The 22,849-nt window shown below is 42.0% G+C and overlaps 1 protein-coding gene and 1 pseudogene across 2 annotated transcripts in view; one reads left to right on the top strand and one right to left on the bottom strand.

Moving 5' to 3' along the window:
- Positions 1-13,260: 13,260 nt before the first annotated feature.
- Positions 13,261-14,297, bottom strand: LOC310962145 (putative nuclease HARBI1; annotated as a pseudogene). The gene has a single exon. The product of its transcript is annotated as a putative nuclease HARBI1 (transcript).
- A 136-nt stretch (positions 14,298-14,433) lies between these two features.
- Positions 14,434-22,849, top strand: part of LOC310962144 (uncharacterized protein) — a gene marked incomplete at its 5' end in the record, with an annotated part of 202,101 nt that continues 193,685 nt past the window's right edge. Inside the window, 2 exons of the mRNA XM_083934527.1 lie at positions 14,434-14,737; positions 14,885-15,072. Of these exons, the coding sequence (XP_083790653.1) occupies positions 14,434-14,737; positions 14,885-15,072 (492 nt within the window). The remainder of the gene's footprint in view (positions 14,738-14,884; positions 15,073-22,849) is intronic.

The following is a 22,849-nucleotide window of genomic DNA, read 5'->3' as shown; positions in this document are numbered from 1 at the left end:
GTTCCCCATGCTGCCCTGAGATGTATGTATGTGTGTGTGGTTCTGACCTGAGGTGATTTTGGTGAGCTACAGAAGATGTTTGTTCCTTTGTCCAGCACCCCAGCACTCCTCCTTCCCACCCAGCCGAGGAGCAAACACTTCACTCCGAGTCAGCTCTAAAAGTGGGTCAGGCCTGCCGCTGCTGTGGTTTATCTGCAACACTGCTGTTGCCTCTGGAATCTGTGTCCAGCAGGATGTGCCTCTGCACCAAGATAGTTGTGAGATACTGCAGGCAGACAGCAGCAGGCTCAGTGCTGTATATATTTATGCTATGCCTTGTGAGCTGAAAATATTGAGAATATTGAATAAAAGTTTGAGAAATAGGGCTGAAATGTAAATATAGAATTGAATTGAATTGAAGTGGGTTGAGTTAAACTGAATTTTTTTAACCGTTACTTACATCATTTGGAGAAACAGTCGATCAATCAGATCATTGTGGGTTTAAATAAAGATATTATCTTCCTATTTACATCCATTAAAAATTGCATTACAAAAGATGGCCACAGAAACAGACTATTCTGCTTCTAGGATTTGCAGAAGTAACTCGTGCCTGTTTTTGGTTTGACAGGCGGATGTTGGGATAAGCCTCATGAGCCAGAGGTGGCTGACGGTATGTGTCATGAACACCCTGACCACCTCTGGATGAAGGTTTGTAATGTGAATATAATACACTCAAGGCAGGGGCACACTCCCTGCAGCACTTCTTTGTTCTGCTTGATTGCATATTTGACTGAAAGTGCATTCCAGTAAACCTTTTGTGGCGTGAGTTATTTTTTTAATGAATTCAACTTTGTTCACAAATCAAAAATGGCTATTATAAGAGCTACCCTCCCCACTTAGACTATAAATCATTATTATACTGTACTATTATATTAGCTATTCCAATTTGCGAACAGAGGAGGTTCTGTTTTTTTTACTTCTACATGTTGGCAATTTAAGCACACTTACCTAATTGTAACCTGTTTTCCACACAGAGCTTTTTGAACATTTCCTCCATCGTCCTTTGAAGTCATAGCAATAAGAAGCTGTTAATCTGATATATTCAGATAAGCATATTTCAGACATTTTAGTGAAATATATAATACATTTTTAATTTTTAATCGCTAGTTTCAAGTTTTCTTCAATACAGCATAATGTTCATTTAGTTAATTATGCTATAAAGCAGGGTATGCTTTAGACTCGGCTACCTTGTGATTGACAGGTTGCCTTGCTAGTGTACAGTTCATGCAGATGAATGATGGCTGCACATGGAGCTCCCCGCTCACCCACTGGTGATAGTCCTCTGCATGACTCACATCAGCTGGTGCAGAGCAACTTGATGAACATACAGGACCAGTAATCTGCAGCCAGAGGCAGATGTTGTTGTGTTTGCTTCTTTACAGTTAATTAGTACAATGATGATAGAAATAAATAATACTAATTGTTAGTAAACACATCTGATACTGTTGTACTTCTCATTCTCACTTCACAATTGTTCAAATATCTTTACCAGCAGCTTAACAATGCATCTCAACCAAGCTCCCACCACAGCGACTTCCTGGTTGATCCAATAAGGAAGTGCCAAAAACGGCAGTGTCCACCTGGGCCAGGTTTCATAATAGAGCAGTTTCTCATTGACCCCCATGTTAAGACTTGGTACAAAAAAACATTTAAGTCTGTATGTTTAGGTCATATCTCCATGACAACACTGAGCGGGGTGAATGTTTTTGGAACAGGCTAGTTTTTATTTTATTGGAGGTTAAAGTTTATGAATAATTAGGGTCGAGCCTCTTGAGTAACAGCTAGCCTCTGGCCCTCACTTCCTATCGGAGGCTAGTTGTCAGGATTAGCGTCATTAGCATGCTAACTCCATTATAGCGACCTGGACTACGGTCATTCGTGTGGTGGTGTATAAGTGACAAGATAGTTTCGATCAACTGTACCAGCAGATGGTTTAGGAACACAACATGTTAGCTCTGTTATGTTAATGAAATAGCCGCACTTACACCATGACTTGCAATATAGCCTGCTGTCCATGGCACATTCACTAGATGCTAATCTGGTTAATTGGCTAATCTTGGCTAATCGTTAGGGTCGTGGGATTGACAGTCTATGGCAGTGGCAAATGCTCTCCGACTGCAAGGGAAGCTCAGCTTCCCCTAAAATGTCACCAAAAAAAAAAAAAAAACTAAAGTGGTGAAATACTGTATGTACTGCTCAAGTTTTTCATTTTGTTGTTCTGAACTGGCACAGCAGCTCCAGCTGGGCCAAGGTCGCTAAGCAGCCAAGCTCTGCTGCCATTGAGAGGACACTGGTTAAGTCCCTGGAAAAGACGCCTAGTTAGTACGAAAAGGTCAAATCATTTTCTTGAAAAGGAACGAAGGGTAGAATTTACATATAAATAAACAAACACATTTATGATATAGGCCGGAAAAATGAGCTTCCCCACCGGCAGCCGCTACTGGTCTATGGGTATGGTACTGTGTTGAATATCAGTTTAAATGATAGATCATGAATGCTGGCTGTTTATCTAGTAGCGTGTTCTGTTAGCCTAGCTCCTGGGCGGAGGTACTAATGTGGCTAATCCAGTAAATGTCAGCCAGACGGACGTATCTCCCTCCCCCCGACGTCACATCAATGCCCTTTTTTGGTAAGAGGAAATGAGGCGAAATTCTGCCTTTAGATGCTGCAGGGATTTAATGAACTGAAGGGGAAGCTTTTCAGTTGTTTTTTTCAGGAAAATGCAGCTGTGAACAACAGATACTGGAAGAATCACTCATATTTGGCTCCAATTCCTCCTGCTATACAAAAGCCAAAATATCCTGGAGCCAGAGCCAGAGTCAGGTCCATACATCCACCTGCCAATAATGAGTGGATCATGGCTGTCAGTCATGGATAAAATGTATTAGAGGTGTACTTTTAGTTTTTAGTTTGGCCCATGTCCCATCTTCTAACATGGAGGGGGCGGGACTTATGAGCTATACTGCAGCCAGCTTCATTTTTGGGGAGCTGTCAAGCCGTCCATATTTACATACGGTCTGTGGCTCTGCCTGTGTGGTAGCTTTCATGCATTATCTTTATTAATCAAAGCATTTACAAAAATCATTCAGAATCCGCCGGAGGCGATTCATAGAAGCAGCCGTTTACGCAGGTTTGCAGCTCTCTCTCATTCACTCCCCTGTCACTTTACTGCTGTCTGTAATGTAATAGAATTAAAGCTAAAACTTCTATTCGCACTTTTAGATTGCGGCGGCAGGTAGCGCAGTGTCTCAACTTTATCCAATTTGGTTGAATCACAATGTCTGGATTTCCCTGGATTTGCATGTATGTTTTCCCTTTCTGTGGCCCTTCATCAGACCCATGGCTCTGTAATACTACACTATGTCAAGAAGCAAACCTTGCATGTAGATTGCATTAACTGTTGCTGACAATAACAAAAAGAATTTAGCATGCTTTTATATAATTAGTAATCTAACACAGATGACACAAGGAAGGAATGTGCAGTGAGCCTCAGACTAGGCAGAAAAACAATAGTATTGGTAGGAGAAATCTGATGCTGAAGGAATGTGAGAGTTGAAATAGGGGAGTCAGATAGCGTAACCTGAGGAGGGAGGTTTTCTTCTTCACAGAACTGCGTGGCTGATTAGAGAAATTGTGGCGGGGGGGGCTCATTTCTGCACCACCGGTGAACAAATGAGAAGTGCATGCGAATTTGCAAGTGAGTGTGTATGTGGAATGGATGGCCATAGAATTAAAATTGGGGATGTTCCAACACGTTTTTTTTTAAACCAATCACTGTTTGGCAACAAGCCAAAACTGTATAATTAAATTGCACAAAGCGAGGCTCTGGGTTCTTTTGTCTGAGAGAGACCTAGCAACTTCCCCTAACTGCAAATTCTGATGCAAAGGACCCCTTGGCCAAGCTGAAACATTAATTGCTGTTGTTTTTATAATAAACTTTTTCATTTTTAAGAAATAGTCTGGTTAAACCTTAAGAAGAACATTTCAATGCCCATGTAAACGAGAGACGTTTGAAGTCTATAGAACACATTTTATTGTCTTTGCAGTCTTGGTGAGCACTTGAGATATATATATGATTGAAGTTTGTGGGTTCCGTCTGTAAGACCATTTGGTATCTAGGTAATGCTTTATATTGAGGCCCTTGTAACAAGCATTAATAGCTAATATGGGCCTTATAAGTCCTTATAAAGTCTTCTTAACACATTGATATTAATAAGTGTTAATAATAGCCTTATAAACATTTGTTAAATTATAAGATTTATAAGCTCTTATAAGAAACTATGTTTTTTTTCCGCATGTTTTCCTTTAATGCATGTCATTCCCTCTCTCTAAATATATAGTTTTACCTGTTGATGAGTGCATAATAAATTATTTATCAACCCTAACAAGGCATTGTTCTAGATCTGGTAGCTGCAAAATGCACTGTTAACTGCTAATGAATGCATAATCAATGCATATTATAATCAACATTAAACACTTATATTGTTTTATTAACACATTCATGTTAATAAGCATCGTATAAGTTACTGCTTATTACAAGAACTTTAGTATAGCGTCACTAAATCCCTATATAACCATGTCCCTGAAGCAGGCAGCTGATTTCACCCACACTTTTGTTATGCCCTGTGGGTGAAGAGGCTAAGAGGTATTTGTTCAAACTGACCACAAAGACACTTCCAATAAACCACCCACTGCTGGCCACACCACTAGCTTTAGAGACATTTGGCAAATTGAATCTGAGAGATACAAAAACAGCCCCCTCTCCTTCCATCAAGAGCTCAAGCAATTGAATCCATGTTTTGCAGCTTTTGTAATTCAGCCAACAGTCAAACACCCAAAGATACTTGTAATTACTGACAATAATTGAGTTTGTGTCGATGTGAAACAAAACTTTGGCTGGACGGGACTAGGAGGAGAGTGCATTTGTTATGCTCGTTTTGGCAGAATGACAGTGATCCAGAGCTGCAAAGACAACAAGCGCGGCACCTATTTAAATGTTTGGTGAAATTAAATTAAATGTGACACGATGAGAGGAAAAGAGTAGACCCCACAGCCTGATCCGGGTGGTTGTAATTAACTTCTGTGTGACAGAAACACAATTGATACGCAGCAGTGTTTATGACAGATGCGCTGCGCAGTGCCACGTCTCCATCTGTCATGAGGGCTCATTGTTTCACCTGTCTGCCAATGATTGCAAAAGTTTAACTTAGAACATTCTCTGATGGCAGACTGTGTACCCTTAGTTGTTATTTGCATGCACTAGAGTAATATTTTACAGCCAGAAAGAGCTTATAGCAGAGTTGCTTTATAATGCATCAATTTTAATTTCATAAAGCAACAGAAGCTTAGAGCTTAGGTAGTATCTGATCAAACAATTGCTCGTTTGGATCCCCAGGATCACAATCTGCGAAGTGACAGAGTTCTCCCTTATAACAAGACAATAAGCCTCCAACTGCTCCGGTGAAAACTGCAAAACAGAGAAACTAAATAAAATTGTGGCGATAACAGGCAGCTCCCTGGTGTAATTGTGTACTAGAAAGTGAGTGTTAGGGAAACAAGCAGAACTTTGTGCTCAGCAGACCTAGCTTGTGTAAATACAGGTTGAAAAATCACAGCAGCACTGGACCGTTGTAGCTGGCCTTGTCCTTGTTTACACCTACATCTTCAGTATTGTTTGAGAGGCTCCGCCCCGCTGCAACACCAACATTTCCTGGATCGCTGCCTAGACTGCAAGCATTGAGAGTGGCAGTGCACGGGGAGCCAGTGCAGCTGATTCTGCTGGGAGCACAGGCAGGGCTGTGGGTCGAAGCTTTGGTGACCACCGCACTGGTCCTGATGCCCTCTAGAGTCATTCATCTACATAAATGAGTGCCAGAGAAAGGCTGCCAAGAGCCAGGCCAAATCACACACATGTAACCAAGGCAATGCCCTTCCACTGGGTGAGGTCAGTGTGTTTATTTTCAGGCTTTGTCACGGCCAGTTTCTCTTGCCATGTGACTGTGTGAGGTTGTTTTGCAAATAGCCTCTTCTGGGGAGATTTGTTTGGCCTCAGCCAGCTGGAGGAGAGACCCAGCAACAGAACTGCTTAGACTCCTGACCTCCCTGGACCTCCATGGACCTCTGCAGGCTGTAGGGAGACTGGAGGCAAATCATGAGGGAAACTTGGAAGTAAGTTGCTTTTAGGAATGCATTTCCTGTTGTGGCTCCGCCATAAATTTGTGAGCTTTTGTCCCTAGCCATCCCACACACACATACACACACACAACCTTACATCCGACAACAAAACTACAGGTATAGAGCTATTGTTTGTTTGCAGTCAGGGTCCCTAAACACCGGAACAGTCTCCCAATTGAAATTAGCCCGGCAACTACTAATACTTTAAATCTCCACTAAAAACTCATTTTTTTAAACTTGCATTTTTTAAGTGCCATTCTTGTTCCCTGCCTGTTTTTAATTCATTTGATTCCTTTGGGACGTCTTGGACGTCTATGGATCTATGAAAAAGGATTTTCCTGTTGTTCTTTGTTATTGTTCTGGCATGGTAGGTTTTTGTGTGTTCTTTTTTGTCTGTGAAGCACTTAGTAAATTGGTTGTGTTATATCGTTATTATGAAAATAAATAAATCATATCAAATAATGAAAATGTAGTATTTTAGAGAATAAGAAAATATCTTATCTATTAATCTTTTGATCCAGAAATGTATTACTTGTCTGTAAGTTTTGCTTTTTTGATGATGATACATTTAATGTTAAATAAGCCACAATATGAGCAGAAAAACCATCATGTCATGTCCCCGCTCTCTCTGTCTCACCCCTTCTCTTTCAATCTTAGACTGTACCTTAAAAATTAAAACAAACTACAGGGGCACTTGGACCTATTTCCTGTCTGAATGAATTGAATTACTGAATTAATAACTAATTTTTCCAATCATTCATGACACCACATTAATGCAACACAAATGCCCTATCTCACAATGTTAATGAAAGTAAAACAATAATAATAATAATATTTAATAATAATAATTAGTCCTTCTGCCTCATGACTCGAAAAATTCAATGGGTTCTTCCAAGGCCCATAATAGACCATTCAACCAAGTTTCATGAAAATCCAACGAGTAGTTTTGTGTGATCCAGCTGACAAACATTCATCCATCCATTCATCTTCAACCGCTTGTCCCCATCAGGGTCTCGGGGGCCTAGAGCCGATCCCAGCTGACATCGGGCGTGAGGCGGGGTACACCCTGGACAGGACGCCAGTCTATCGCAGGGCACATAGAGACCAACAGAGACAGACAACAATTCACACCTACGGGAAATTTAGAGTCATCAATGAACCCAACGCCTGCACATCTTTGGACTGTGGGAGGAAGCCGGAGAACCCGGAAAAATCCCACGCAGACACGGGGGGAACATGCAAACTCAGAACAGAATGTTAGGAAACTTAAAGTCAAAGTGCATGCCGAAAGGTTTCCTTTGATCTAATTTCTAATAGTGAAAATAACTAAGTACACAAGTGCTCACTTTTCATACTGAGTAATAATTGATGTTCTTTGATTCATTCATATTAGTATTATTTAGTGTATTATTTCCTATATATATATATATATATTCACAAATTTCTCCCCCGGCACGCTTCCTAAATCCGCAGACCTTTGAGATCCATCAGTGTGATTCTTGAGGGCTGAAATTTCCGTGGGTTAGTCATATTCAGTCCATATCCCATGGGGTCTGATATTTTTGCCATATGCTTCCTCTGTGTAAGGTATTAATCCTCATTAGGCTGTAGTGAGGCTCTCGTTGACTGCTCCGAGGTCTTTGAACCTGGGGGATTCCTTCTGTGTGCCTTCAGCCCTTCTGTCCAGGGAGAACCGCCATCCCGAGGAGACAAGACGAGACCGGAAGATGCTGTTTCCACTGAGAATGTGTGATGTGTGATCTTTTACTCTACCTATTCCATTAGCAATATCATATGTTGCATAATAGAAGGTCCTTTCAGCACCATCTCGTGCGTGAGTGAGGGTAATTCAACAGAGACAAAATAAATGACATTAGAGAGACCCTGCCCGGAGGAAGCCCGGGGCCCCCATCTGGAGCCAGGCCCAGACGGAGGGCTCTCCGGTAAGCGCCTGGTGGCCAGTTTTGCCACCGAGCCCGAAAAAGTGATGTGTCATGTTTGTGATGTTCTCAACTTTACTGGGGTCCGTCGAAACACAACTTTCGTCAATAACATGGCTGAGAAACTTGACAGACCTCCTCAGGAAGAAGCACTTCTTTGGTGCCAATTTCAAGTTGTGGCCACGCAGCTTCTCAAACACCATTTCCAGACGCAGCAATGCTGTATCCTCATCAGGCACGAACACTAACAAATCATCCAAATAACACAGTAGACTCAAATAGTTTTGGTCCCCAAAAATGCTGGTCATCATGCGCATGAAGCTCCCGGGGCTGTTGCAATGGCCCTGCAGCAGACGGTTATATTCATAAAGGCCCATAGGAGTGGTAAAGGCTGAGTACTTTCTGTCTTCTTCGTGGAGTGTCATGTTATAGAACCCTGAGGTCGAATACATGGTGCTGAAAAGGCAGTTGCCTCCCAAGGCTGCCAAACAATCCGCCTGGTGAGGAAGGGGGTGAGTGTCCTTCAGAGTCCTTTTATTCAACCAGCGAAAGTCAGTACAGATGCGGAGATCTCCGTTTCTCTTCCACACAAGCACTAAGGGTGATGCATATTCACTGGTCAATTTTCGGATAATTTCCCTCTCCTCCATCTCATTCAGCACCTGGCGTAGCTTTTGATAGTGTCCAGGGGGCACTCTCCTGTATGGGAGTCTGAACAGTCTACTGTCTGACAGGTGTATGCGATGAACAAAGCCCCTCCCCTCCCCACAGTCAAGATGGTGCCGTGAGAAAACGTCCTCATACTGCAAAATGAGGTCAGCCATCCTCCTCTTACAGTTCTCTGACACTTCACGACTGGATGTCAACAGTACTGAGTCCAACCAAACTCAGCTCATCCTTAGTAGAATGTGCGGGTGGCACAGCTGATTGGGGGCAGCTGACCAGGGCAGCCTCTGAGCACTCAACATCCATGTCCTCAAGTGCTGCACACGGGTAAACATCAGCCAGCTTTGCGTTGCGCCTCACTAGCACAGGCTTGTCAGATGTATTAATGAGCCTTAGAGGGACCCACCTGTTTCCCCACAGAGCAGTCACAGTCTTTGCGACCAAAACACCTCTCGGTGCTGAGCGGGGTGACATGGGCTCTGTCATGATGGTGCTGCCTGGCAAAACAACAGCGTTTTTGGGCAGCTTACCCCAGACGAGATATTCATGTCCGGACTCGAGGCAGGTAGCTGAGTTACACTGGACTGTAGCAACTTTGTTAGAAATATCATCGCCCTTCCAGGGGCTCAGACCAGTGTAGGAGAGTAAGTCTACCTTTATTATGGCTAGAATATATTAGTCGCTGAATTAATTATGAATTAACTCAACTCGTTAAAATTTAGGATTAATTTTACCTCGAAGTAGGGCAGCACACCAAAATAAGACAGGATGTTTATTAAACTTTGGTGAAGGTTTAATACCTGTTAGTAAGTAATTGATTGTTTAAATTTTATCAGTCTCGTCTTGAACGCGCTAGTTCGTACCAAAGCCTTTATCAGTGACCAAACCTTCTGTACAGAACGGAAGATTCTCACAACGAAGTAAGGTTATAAACATTTATTTGACTACCTAGCAAGGAGAATACAGTATAGTGCAAGACTGAATAGACAAGTGAAAAAGGGTTAAATGTGAATATAAAAAGCTTAAGACCAGAGTGATTCAGACCTACGGGGCTGGTTTATACTATTATATTCATATTATTTATTTATAATATGCCGTTGATACTACAGTCGCCCTGGCGTCTTACAGTACCGATGCAGGTTCCATAGGTCCGCGTCCCGGTGTTTAGCGGTCCTGAGTTCTGGTCTGTAGACTGGGTCAGCTGCGCAGTTGGATCGGTGGGGCTTGTCTGCTCCCGTCCCGGCTTGGATTCAGCTCTTCAGGTGGCTTGCAGCTCTGCTCTTGTTTTTGGTTGACAAAAAGGTTCTGATCGATTCTGTGGACTTAATTATGAATTAACTCGACCGGACAAAAAGGCAAAGACAGCACGAGGGGTTTTACTATACTTATAAAGGATAAAAACGTGTCATAGAAAACTTAGAAAGTCACGCGATAAAAATAGGTTAATAAACGAAAATACTTTAGTAAGAAAACAAAATATAAAGTAACGTCTCTTGCTAACTTTAGGTTAACAAAGTTAGACAACAACAAAAGAAACAAAATGCAGGTAGCGCAGAAGAGGGGCCAGAAGAGATGCAGTAAAAGTTAAGGTGAAGAAGAGGTCAGAGGTGCGAAGAGAGCAGAAGAGAGTGAAGGACACCTCTGTCTGTTCCTTTATCTCACGGTTGAACGAAAAGGGGGGGGTCTTGGCATAACCCAACCCTTTGAGCTCTGAGCGAATTAACTGCTTTATTTTGCCGGAATTCTAACCGGGAAGATTAAGCTATCTCTGGTTGATTTTTCGTTATTAATCTTTCTGATATCCAATTTAACCAAAATCTTTAGGCAGACAGTTTTAACAGATACAGATACTGCGTGACGGGCCTATTATTAAAACACAAAATATTTCAGGAATTAGACAGAGACTTTGCACTTCTGAAACCACATAACCATAATCACAACAAGATACAAATAATGCATATACTGTTACACATTTGCAAGTATGTCTTTGAACAGCCAGTTGCGATGAAACATCGAACTTTAACTGTTTTTCAAACTTTCACACAAAGCTCTGTTGTTTAGATCTTATCAATGAAATTCCCTGTCTCCAAACAGAGACCGATCCTCTGGTGCGGGTTCGAATTGCGGTCAGATTTGACGTTGATTTAGAGTAAAAGGGTCCTTCATCCTTAAGTTCTGGTTTTCAATTACCCTAGGAGGGTTTGAGGTTGTAAAACACACCTTATCTCATATTGAAACAAGTATAAAAACGTCTTATCTCCCGCTCCCTTCCTGTGTCGCTGAGCATAAAAGCAGACACAGAGGACTCATTAAACAGCACTTCCTATAAGGTCCTACACCAGACAGCATAGACAGGAAATCTTCAACTTCCGGGTCCCCGGTTGGACAGGGGCTGGACACTGTCTTCCAACAGGACTCGCATAGCTTAGACTGAGGATACGTTTTATAACATTGGTCCCCAATATCAACTCGTCATGTTGTTCTGAAACAACAAGGGTGGGAACCAACATCTTACAGCCGGAGACTTCCATCTCCACATCGAAAGCACACCTTGCCAACAAGGACTACATTCACATCAATCTGCCTTTGGTCTGTTATCACCCCAGCCTCCCTTAGTCGCATCTCAGCTGTCTCACCGATGCTGCAGGCCATTGAACCACTGTCCAACATGCCGCCCATTTTTACTGTCCCACCTACCACCACTGGTGTGTAGAAAAGTCACTGTTGCCAACTCTGTGAATGTTCTGATAAACAACAACTTCAGAGTCATTACACAAGTCTCTCACCAGCATCAGACAAATAATTATGGGAGTTTCCAGTGCGACGTCTCCTGTCACGGGAGACACGCAGAACTCTTCCACCTCGAGTCGGGTAAGCAGTATTGTACTGCTGTATCTTCTCCGTCATCTCCTGAAACATGTCGACCATACGAGTGGGGGAGAGGGAGAAAAGTACCCGGTCTAGGCGAGCCAGTGGATCCGGGTTGTGCGCTGGGTCCACACTCATGGCCAGATTGTACTGTAACGGGTTTGGTTGGGACCCAATAGCAGCACAAATACAGCAGGTCTCGTTGGTAACAAACTTTATTGGCTTGATGCAGGGAATAATCAGAGTCACGCCGCTGCAGGTAGCCACAGAGGAGACTTGAGTTACACTCACTCTGAAGAGCTGAACCAGGTAACCGCCAGTTAGCCACAGGAGCCGACAGGCAGAATCCAGAAGGGGACAGGCGAGGATCGTGGTCAGGGACGGAAGGCTGAGGTGGTTTCCAGGGCCCAGTATTTAAAAATTTGTAATCTGGATCAGAATAATCCGGATAATGAAATCCTCCTTTTCTCAGTCATGGATCACGGTGATCCTGCTGACTTTATCTGAGTATTTCATCACCGTGATCCCTACCTGGCCGGATACGGATTTCCCAATCTCAAGTCTCCGCCTCCAGGATCTGAAACATGGTGGACTACTTCATGAAAGGAGTAGCAGAGAGCCGACTTTCACGTCAAAAGTGTAAGTTAACCGTCGTCTATTGTGTAGCGGTTTTAATACCATACGAACGGCAACCAACACATCATGCAAGCCAACTATTTGAATTGTCACCTTATTAAAAGCAGGCCGTGGCGATCTCTAATTGAGACGCGGCCGTGCTAACGGGAGCTAACGCGGCTCCATTGACTTGTGTGTTAAGCAGCTAGCGGGCTATCATTAGCGGCTATCATTAGCGTCACGTCATTTGCAACACGGCAGATTTACAGTATAAGCAGGCTGCATTGTGTACAGACCTGCTCAGTGCTTAGAAAACACAACGCAACACAGTTTGAGTATTACAACTACAAGGTTTGTTCAGAAGGTTCAGAATGCTACAGTAGCCTAATGCTGGTGATGATATGTTTTTGTGTAGGCTACATAAACACAATTTGGGATTGTGGATTAAGATACTCATACACCTTCTACCTTCAGAGTCCACTCACAGCCATGGACCACTCAGCTACAACAGGGTGAGTGCTGGAAATCCTTGAAAATGCTTTAATTGTATTGATACATTTAAGACTTTCAAGTAATTGGAGTTTGAATAAAGTGCTTGAAACTGCTTAAATTTGTAATGGCATTACTTTCATGGTATTGGTCAGTGACACAATTAGAAACATTTCTTCATCCTAATTCCTCTCCAACATAATTATGATAATTTATAAAAGGATCTGATTTGATGAAGTAAAATAATCAGTGTGTAAAACACTAACTGAAATACATTGCTACATGTTTTAAAATCACATTCAAGCTATATCCAAATATTTTAAAGGTGCATTTTTAAGCTTGAAGCCACTTTGTCTTCAATTAATCAGAAGCATGAAAATATACCTTGAAAATGCTTGGAAAGTGCTGAAATGTGCAGCATGACATTAACACTGACACAGAAAAAATGTGCACATTTTTCTTTAATCATTCAAGTGGAAAAATAAAGATTAACCATGGCATTTCTCACAGCTCTTCCAGCAGGACCATCAGGCTGCTGCGGTGGTGGAGGCAGCGGATCGGGGACTGCGCAGGGAGGAGGTCCATCAATGGGAGCCCCAAGTGGCACTCTCCTCGTTTGTGCAATGTTGTGGAGCACAATGCAGGCACAGATGACGTGACAGGCCTTCTGTGGCTCCACACGGAGATAGTTCAGGCAGGCAAATCTGCGTTTTATCACGCCATTCAGGCGCTCAATTGTCCCTCTTGTTGAGGCATGGACACTGTTGTACCTCTGCTGAGAGTCATTGGTGACAGTAGCAAAAGGGGTCATCAGCCAGGGTAGAAGGGGGTAACCGCTGTCACCGAGGAGGATGCCATCTGGGGCGGCCTGCTGGAACCTTTGAAAGAGGTGGCTTGACCTCAAAATACGGGCATCGTGTACAGACCCAGGCCATCTTACGACACAGTAGGTGACAATGAGGTCAGCGTTCCCCACAAGCTGCACGTTAATGCTGTGCCGGCCTTTTCTGTTGACATACTCCCATTCCCTGGCATGAGGTGCCTGAATATGCACGTGAGTACAATCAATAACACCAATACAATTGGGCATCCCCCCCAATGAGAAAAACTTCCTCTTGGTCCTTGCCATGTCGTCTTCATTTTCAGGTCATTTCACAAATTGACCCAGAAGATTGCTGAGGGCAGATGACACTGAATGCACCACATGGCCGACTGACTTTGTCACTGCCAGTCCATCCCCAATTACCTCAAAGAAGGAACCACATGCATAAAACCGTAGCGCTATAAGCACTTGCTCCTCCACAGTCAAGGCACGGCTCCTCAGGGTGGCACGTTCAAGGTGAGGATGAAGAATATTACAGATGTAAGTAATATCATCTCGCCCAAATCTGTATCTTGCATAAAGCTCCTCATTTGAGTAATGCTCGAGCAGGTTGGGGCGCTCAGCATAATGCCGTGGCCTATACCTTCTCCTTTGCTGTCGTGTCGGTGTACAATTGCTGTCATTGTCTTGTCAACCAATCGTGTTCAGCTGAGAACCCAATTTAAGCCCTTACTAATGAACCTGGGATACTCTCACACCTGAAAGTAACGAGACTGGAAAGGTATAAAAGAGTGACTGGTTGATCAACCTCCAGACACCATGGAGGCCCAAAAGAGTAAGGGATTGAACTTTACAGCTGCTGAAACGCATGCGTTGCTGGATGGGGTGAGGTCACATTATAGTGTTTTGTTTGGCACTTTCAGCACCCCTGGCCAGACCAGTGTGTCTGCAAAGACCAAAGGCGAGATTTGGGCTGCTATCACAGCCCAAATAAATGCCACTGGCAGTGGCCAACTACGGTCGGTGGAGCAGGTCAAGCTTCGGTGGAAAAACTTGAAGCAAAAGGCCACCAAGGACCAGGCGGAGGCGAAAAACCCCCAAACAGGGAACAAGCCCTTCAAAGGTAAGACTTAACTGTTTGTCTTCTAAATTCCCATATTATGTTACATTAATGGTACAAGTACTAATTTCATGTCACTTTTGTGAAGCACTATGAGCTACATGTCTTATATGAATGTGCAATACAAATGTTCTTGTTTATTTCGTAAAGCTGGAGAATTCTCAGATACTGTCCTCGATATACTTGGAGGGGAGAGTTCCCATGCCCTCCATGGGATTTTGCCAGCCAGTGTGGGGGAGTCTGACGAGCCACTCAACCTTTCAGCTGACTATGTGCTGCTCACACCTGTGCCATCAACACCATCAAGGGCCAGCATTGCTCCACCCGGTCCACCATTGGTGAGAGCTTGTTTTTTTTGCATTTCACTACACTGTTTTTAAACCTTGGTTTTAGCTTTGCATGTGACCAATAAACTTATCTACCACATCAGGCACGGGGGCCAGAGCCAGAGCGACGGAAGAGGCATGCCGGGGATGAGGAAGCCTATGAGAGGCTCCTCAAAATGGAGACCGAAAGGGCAGTCAAACAGACTGAACTGGCCAAACGGCAAATTAAGCTGATGCTGCTTCAGCAAAAAGAGACAGAATTAACAATCAAGCTGTTAGAGAAACAGCTTGACATTTGAAATAGCATGGTCCTTAGTGGTCACATTATTTTTTGTTGGAATAAAACTTTGTTTGGACCATGCATTCCTTTGTCTTTGTTTTGGTACATGCAAGTTACAATGTTTGGTGAACCAAACAATGTGGTAAATAATGTGGGCTTCGTAGATAATTGGCAGTCTTTCTGGGGAAAACCTGGTCTTATTAGGAGAGATGGTATTCATCCTACTTTGGAGGGTGCTGCTCTCATATCTAAGAACCTGGACGCAGTTGTTAGCGGTCTAAAACCATGACAACCCAGTGTTGGGATCAGGAAGCAGAGTCGCAGTTTAATACACCTCTCTGCGCTGCCCTTATCGCAGGTGCCCAGGAAGCAGAGTGGCAGTCTTACACACCTCTCTGCGCTCCCTGTGGATCATTTTCCAGCTCAGTTTAGTATACAAACACTGTCTGCCCCACGATCATTTAAACAGATCAAAAATGAACAGAAGAGGAGCTATAAAGAAAAACTTGATACAAATCAACGCAAAATCTGCGACAATGCAACAATATCAGAAAATAAAATGTGGACTTTTAAACATTAGTTCTCTCTCATCTAAAGCTGTATTAGTAAACGATCTGATATCAGACAACCATATTGATTTACTCTGTCTGACCGAAACCTGGCTGCGTCCCGAAGAATATGTTAGCCTAAATGAATCCACTCCTCCCAGTCATATTAATACTCATATTTCTCGAGGCAGTGGTCGAGGAGGAGGCGTTGCAGCTATTTATAATTCAGGCCTATTAATAAACCCTAAACCTAAACTAAATTATAATTCATTTGAAAGTCTTGTTCTTAGTCTTTCACATTCAACCTGGAAAACTGCAGCCAATTATATTTGTTATAGTGTACCGTGCTCCTGGTCCGTACTCTGAATTTCTGTCCGAATTCTCAGAGTTTCTGTCAAATTTAGTCCTTAAATCCGACAAAGTAATAATTGTAGGTGATTTTAATATTCATGTGGACAGCGATAATAATAGTCTCAGTATCGCGTTTATCTCTCTATTAGATTCGATTGGTTTTAGTCAGAGTGTACATAAACCTACTCACTGTTTTAATCACACCCTCGACCTTGTTTTGGTTTATGGTGTGGAAATTGATGACTTAATAGTCTTTCCACAGAATCCTATTTTATCAGACCATTATTTAATAACTTTTGAATTTATATTACAGGACTACTCACCACTGGGTAAAAGTGTCTACACCAGATGTTTATCTGATAGTGCTATAACTAAATTTAAGGAAGCGATTCCATCTGCATTTACTTTAATGCCTCATCCTAATATTCAAGACTCCTGCACTAACGTTAGTTTCTCTGAAATTGATCACCTTGTTGAAAGTGTTGCAGGCTCTCTAAGAACAACACTTGACTCTGTTGCTCCTTTAAAAAAGATAATAAAACAGAGGAAGTTAGCTCCGTGGTATAACTCACAAACCCGTGAATTAAAACAAATATCGCGAAAGTTGGAAAGTAAATGGCGCTCCACTAAACTGGAGGAATCTCACTTAGTTTGGCAAGAAAGTCTTAAAACCTATAGGAAGGACCTCCGTAATGCCATCTAATACTCATCTTTAATAGAGGAGAATAAGAACAATCCTAGATTTCTTTTTAGCACTGTAGCCAGGCTGACAGAGAGCCACAGCTCTATGGAGCCATGTATTCCTATAACCCTCAGTAGTAACGACTTCATGACCTTCTTTAATGACAAAATTATAACTATTAGAGACAAAATCAACTCACTTGGCACTATTTTTTCATCAAACCCAGGAACCTTACAAACGGTACGACCTGATATATTCTTGGACTGCTTTTCTACAGTCGACCTTAACAAATTAAACTCTACTATTTCAGCATCAAAACCTTCTACTTGTCTCCTAGACTCTATTCCAACTAGGTTACTTAAAGAAGTGTTACCTTTAATTAGCACTCCTGTATTAGATATGATTAACATGTCTTTATCAGCAGGTTATGTATCAATGTCTTTTAAAGTAGCTGTAATTAAACCTCTTCTTAAAAAGCCCAGTCTTGATCCTGAGGTACTAGCCAACTATAGACCTATATCTAACCTTCCTTTTCTCTCTAAGATCCTCGAGAAATTAGTTGCCAATCAGTTGTGTGACTTTTTACATAATAATGAGTTATTTGAGGATTTCCAGTCAGGATTTAGAGCAAATCATAGCACTGAGACAGCACTGGTGAAAATTACTAACGACCTTCTAATAGCTTCAGACAAAGGACTTGTCTCTGTACTTGTCTTACTAGATCTTAGTGCTGCCTTCGACACTATTGACCATCACATCCTGCTACACAGACTAGAGCATCTGATCGGCATTAAAGGAACCGCACTGAGCTGGTTTAAGTCATATTTATCAGATAGATCTCAGTTTGTACATGTTAATGACAAATCCTCCATGCACACTAAAGTTAGTCACGGAGTCCCACAGGGTTCTGTCCTTGGACCGATTCTTTTCACCTTATATATGCTTCCCCTAGGAAATATTATAAGGAAGCACTCCATAAATTTTCATTGTTATGCTGATGATACACAATTATATTTGTCGATCAAACCAGAAGAAACCCATCAGTTAGATAAACTTCAAATGTGCATTAAGGAAATAAAAAGCTGGATGACCTGCAATTTCCTGATGTTAAACTCAGACAAAACTGAAATTATTGTACTTGGCCCCAAAGGCCTCCGAAATTCAATAGCTAAAGACATTGTTACTCTGGATGATGTTGTGTTGTCCTCCAGCACCACAGTAAGGAATCTGGGTGTTATTTTTGATCAGGATATGTCCTTCGATTCTCACATAAAACTAACAACAAGGACTGCATATTTTCACCTGCGTAATATTGCAAAAATTAGGAACATTGTGTCTCAGAAAGATGCAGAGAAACTTGTTCATGCATTTGTTACTTCTAGGCTGGACTACTGCAACTCCTTATTATCAGGCTGCTCCAATAAGTCTGTTAAGAGTCTCCAGTTGGTCCAAAATGCTGCAGCTCGTGTACTAACTAAAACAAATAGAAGAGAACATATTTCTCCTGTATTAGCTTCTTTGCACTGGCTACCTGTAAAATCTAGAATAGAATTTAAAATCCTTCTCCTTACGTACAAAGCTCTTATTGGTCAGGCTCCGTCGTATCTTAAAGAGCTCATAGTACCGTATCACCCAACTCGATCTCTGCGCTCTGAGAATGCAGGGCTACTCGTTGTTCCTAGAGTCTCCAAAAGTAGAATGGGAGGCAGAGCCTTCAGCTACCAAGCTCCTCTCCTGTGGAACAAACTCCCAAATGTTATTCGGGAGGCAGACACTGTCCCCTTATTTAAAAGTAAACTTAAAACTTTCCTTTTTGATAAAGCTTACAGCTAGGGCTTACGATGAGACTTTATTCTGCTTAATTATGCTGCTATAGGCCTAGTCTGCCGGGGGATAATACTTTTCCTGATACTCTGAGCTTCTCTCCTCTCTGTCTGAATCATTCATGTCCCATCAATGCATGTTACTGATTCAGCTTCTTCCCCGGAGCGGTTTGTGCTTTGTCGTCTCGCAGGTCTCTGCTGATCGTGGTGGTGCCTGCTGCCGTGGTCCTACATGACGCTTCCTGCTGCTATTATCTATGCTACTCATATATACTATCACTAGTTTAATAAACTATAAAATTTGTAGCTGTATCGTAGCTGCTATTGCCACTACTCATCATTGATCATGTTTGCCAACATAATTATCATTTTCATGTTCTGTCACCTTAGCTGTGCTTGTTTCTGCTATTCTACTGTATTAACTGCCTTAACATATATGTTATATTCACATTACTATAAATATTATAGTTACTGCTAGGCTTTGCTTGCATCTCTGGAAGTGTGTCTGTCTGTCTCTCTCTGTCCATCTGTGTGTCTTTTCTCTCTTTCTCTCTCCTTTTCTTCCTCCCCAACCGGTCAAGACAGATGGCCGTCCTCCACAGAGCTGGGTCTGTCTGACGTTCCTGCCTGTTATAGGGAAGGTTTTCGTTGCCACTGTACTCTACAGAGGAATTGTTGGGTCTATGTAAATCATAAATAAGTCATTGAGTGTGGTCTTTACCTACTCTGTAAAGTGTCCTGAGATAACTTTTGTTATGATTTGACACTATAAATAAAATTGAACTAGAATTTGAGAAATAATTGTAATTTTATTTACAGCAGTTTTACAGTGTGGTCAAAAATTTTACTATGCTTTACATTTTTTGATATTACTTAGATTTCTTGTTAGAAGTACAACACTAACACTTAAGTGTAACAAACATCTTGAGTAACAATATCAAGGAGAAGCATGCGCTGAGAGTTTGTCAATCCAAGTCAAATCCACCTCTGAGGTGGGATTCAAATGATCCTGAAATTTTGGTATCAAGTTGATCCAGATATCTGACTTGACTTTTGAAATACCCAAATCAGCCTTTTATCTGGATTCAGGGGAGGATTGGATTACCAGAACTGAAACCCTGATCTTCAGGATCAGGATTCTCCTGATCTGTGTTGAAATACCCAGTTTTCAGATCAGATCTAGATTAAATCCAATCCGACCAGGATAATCCTGTCAGATCACGTTTGAAGGAGATCGGTCAGGCAGGATAGTCAGAGGGAGGCTGGGTCAAAACCGGGAGATCAGGCAGAGTAACGCTGGAGAGTCTGGTGCAAGCATCGAGAACAATCTGGCAATGAGTGAGTGTGGAGTTGGGGCTTAAATGCAGCCAGAGCAGAGAGCACAGGTGAGTGGAGTTGACTTGATTAGGGGGGGGTGTCTGATTGGCAGATTGAGTGTGAAGCAGAGAGGAACTGTGACATGCTGAGACTAGTCATGTACCAGACTGAGAGTATATTTATTAATCAGCACACCTTCAGATCTTCAATCCACTATACACATACACACACACACTTCATTAACCTTTATTTAACCGAGATATTCCAATTGAGATTTAACATCTCTTTTCCAAGGGAGTCCTGGCCAAGACAGCAGCATAAAACGTACAAGTTTCACATTTAACCTTCCTGTTATGTTCCGGGTCAAATTGACCCATTTAAAGTTTAAAGATCTAGGAAAAATAGTTAAAAGTATTTTTTCAGTATGAAACTTTTTCTGCTTGCCTTAATTTGTGTAATCAACATATAATATGAAAATGGTTCATCTCACATATTTACAACCACCCCCTGCATGTTTATATCACATAGATACTGTTCAGTCAAACTGAAGGTAAAAGAGTGTCAGAAATGTCAGACTATTTCTTTCTTTGTAACTGTGAGACATGTTTCACCCCAGTCACACACACACACACACACACACACACAGGGGTTGAAACCATTTATGTTCTCGCAGGAAAAATCCACTCACACACAGACAGACAGACACACAGGTGCGTGCAGGTGTTATGACTTTTGACAGGAACCATTTATGTTCTCGCAGGAAAACTCCACCCACATTCACTGGACACTCAACGGGGGAGGGGCAAAACATAAAAGATTATCTGAATGGGAGTCCTACCAACATTACACTCTGTCAGGCAGACCTTTACAAAATGAGCAGCATAAGCAAAAGGACGACAGTCCAGGAGGCTCTGGAAGTAATCATTGATTATGATAGTGAAATAGAGGAGGATGTTTCTGAAGATGAAGACTGTCTCAAGCTAAATTCTGATTCTAATGATTCTGATTTTGAACCAGATGAGGGAATTGCTATTCCTATTCCTCCAAGCATGACATTCATGTCAAAAAATGGTGAAATACAGTGCTCTTCATCCCCAAATGTGGGTCAGGCAAGACTGTCTGCAGAAAACATAATAAAGACAGTTCCAGGGCCCACTAGGATGGCAGTGACTTGTGTGACTGACATCAAGTCAGTTTTTGAGTTGGTCATGCCAGATTCAGTACAGAAAATAATACTGGGAATTACCAATTTAGAAGTGAGGCGTGTTTTGGGGGAGAAGTGGAAGGAGCTAGACAAAACACATTTCGATGCGTATTTGGGGCTCCTCATCCTGGCTGGGGTCTATAAGTTCGAAGGATGAATCGACAGCCAGTCTGTGGGATGCAAAGACAGGCAGGGCTATATTTCGATCCACAATGTCTCTGGAGACTTTTCACATTTTCTCCAGAGTAATCCGATTTGATAGTCGAGAGACAAGGGCTGATAGACGGGAGAGAGACAAGCTGGCAGCTATTAGGACAGTGTGGGACAAGTGGGTAGAGCAACTTCCACTACCCTAGTGTTGTTTTTGGCGGCCTGCTTTACTTTTAGTAAAGTCTAGTCTAGTCTAGTTTTAGTCGACTAAAAGTCTGAGCATTTTAGTCGACTAAAAGTCTGAGCAGTCTAGTTTTAGTCAAAGAAAATTATATATTAGTCTCTTTTTAGTAATGCAATTATATTTAATCAATATGATAAAAGTACCTAGTAGTATTGACGAAACCAACATTTTCTTTTAGCCAAACCCATGCAGATATCTTTAGTTTACATGCATGTATGGGTCTAGAATAAGTAATCCAATTTATGTTGATGCTATATTCAGTTCAGTGTTATTTGCTCTGTGAAATACCAAACTAGTGAAAGTATTTGGCCAACAAGGGGAAGTTTAGTGCACTTATAGAGTGAGACAGTCAGGTAGGAACTAAAAACACACTTTACTCTCTCTCTCACACGCACACACACACACACGCTAGTCTCTCACACACACACGCACACACTTGTTCGCAGCTCCAGTGGCTAACGTCTAAAGCTAGCGTTAAAACCCGACACATTAACCGTAGCCTCATGTCGCATAAGCTTAATAAAACAGAAAGTATCGTTACATTAATGTCTTGACTTACCTAAACGTCATTATGGTGTAGGACCTCATGAGGAAAATGCTGTTCAAGGATTTTTTGTGTCTGGCTGTCTGCTCAGCGTCGCAGGAAGACAACCGTAGATAAGACATTTGTATGCTTGTTTCGATAAGAAGATAAGGTGTGGTTTACAACCTCGGACCCTCCTGGGGTAATAAAACCTAGAACTCCAGGTCTCAGGACCCCCTTTTAACCTAAATCAACGTCAAATCTGACCGCACTTCGAACTGGAGGAGCTGTGGACTTTCATTATTAAAATCTAAGCAACAGAACTTTGTGTAGATGTTTGGAAAAACAGTTAAAGTTTGATGTTTCATCGCAACTGGCTGTTCAAAGACATTTTTCGCAAGTGTGTAACAGTATATGCATTATTTGTATCTTGTTGTGATTATGTTTATGCGGTTTTCAGAAGTACAAAGTCTGTCTAATTCCTGAAATAATTTGTGTTTTAATAATAGGCCCGTCACTCAGTATCTGTATCTGTTAAAACTGTCTGCCTAAAGATTTTGGTTAAATTGGATATCAAGAAGATTAATAACGGAAAATAAACCAGAGATAGTTTAATCTTCCCTGTTAGAATTCCAGCATAAAAAGCAGTTAAGTCGATCAGAACCAG

The sequence above is a fragment of the Echiichthys vipera genome (assembly GCF_963691815.1).
Source record: "Echiichthys vipera genome assembly, chromosome: 19".
NCBI lineage: Eukaryota > Metazoa > Chordata > Actinopteri > Perciformes > Trachinidae > Echiichthys > Echiichthys vipera.
This window is presented reverse-complemented; position numbering and strand designations above follow the sequence as displayed.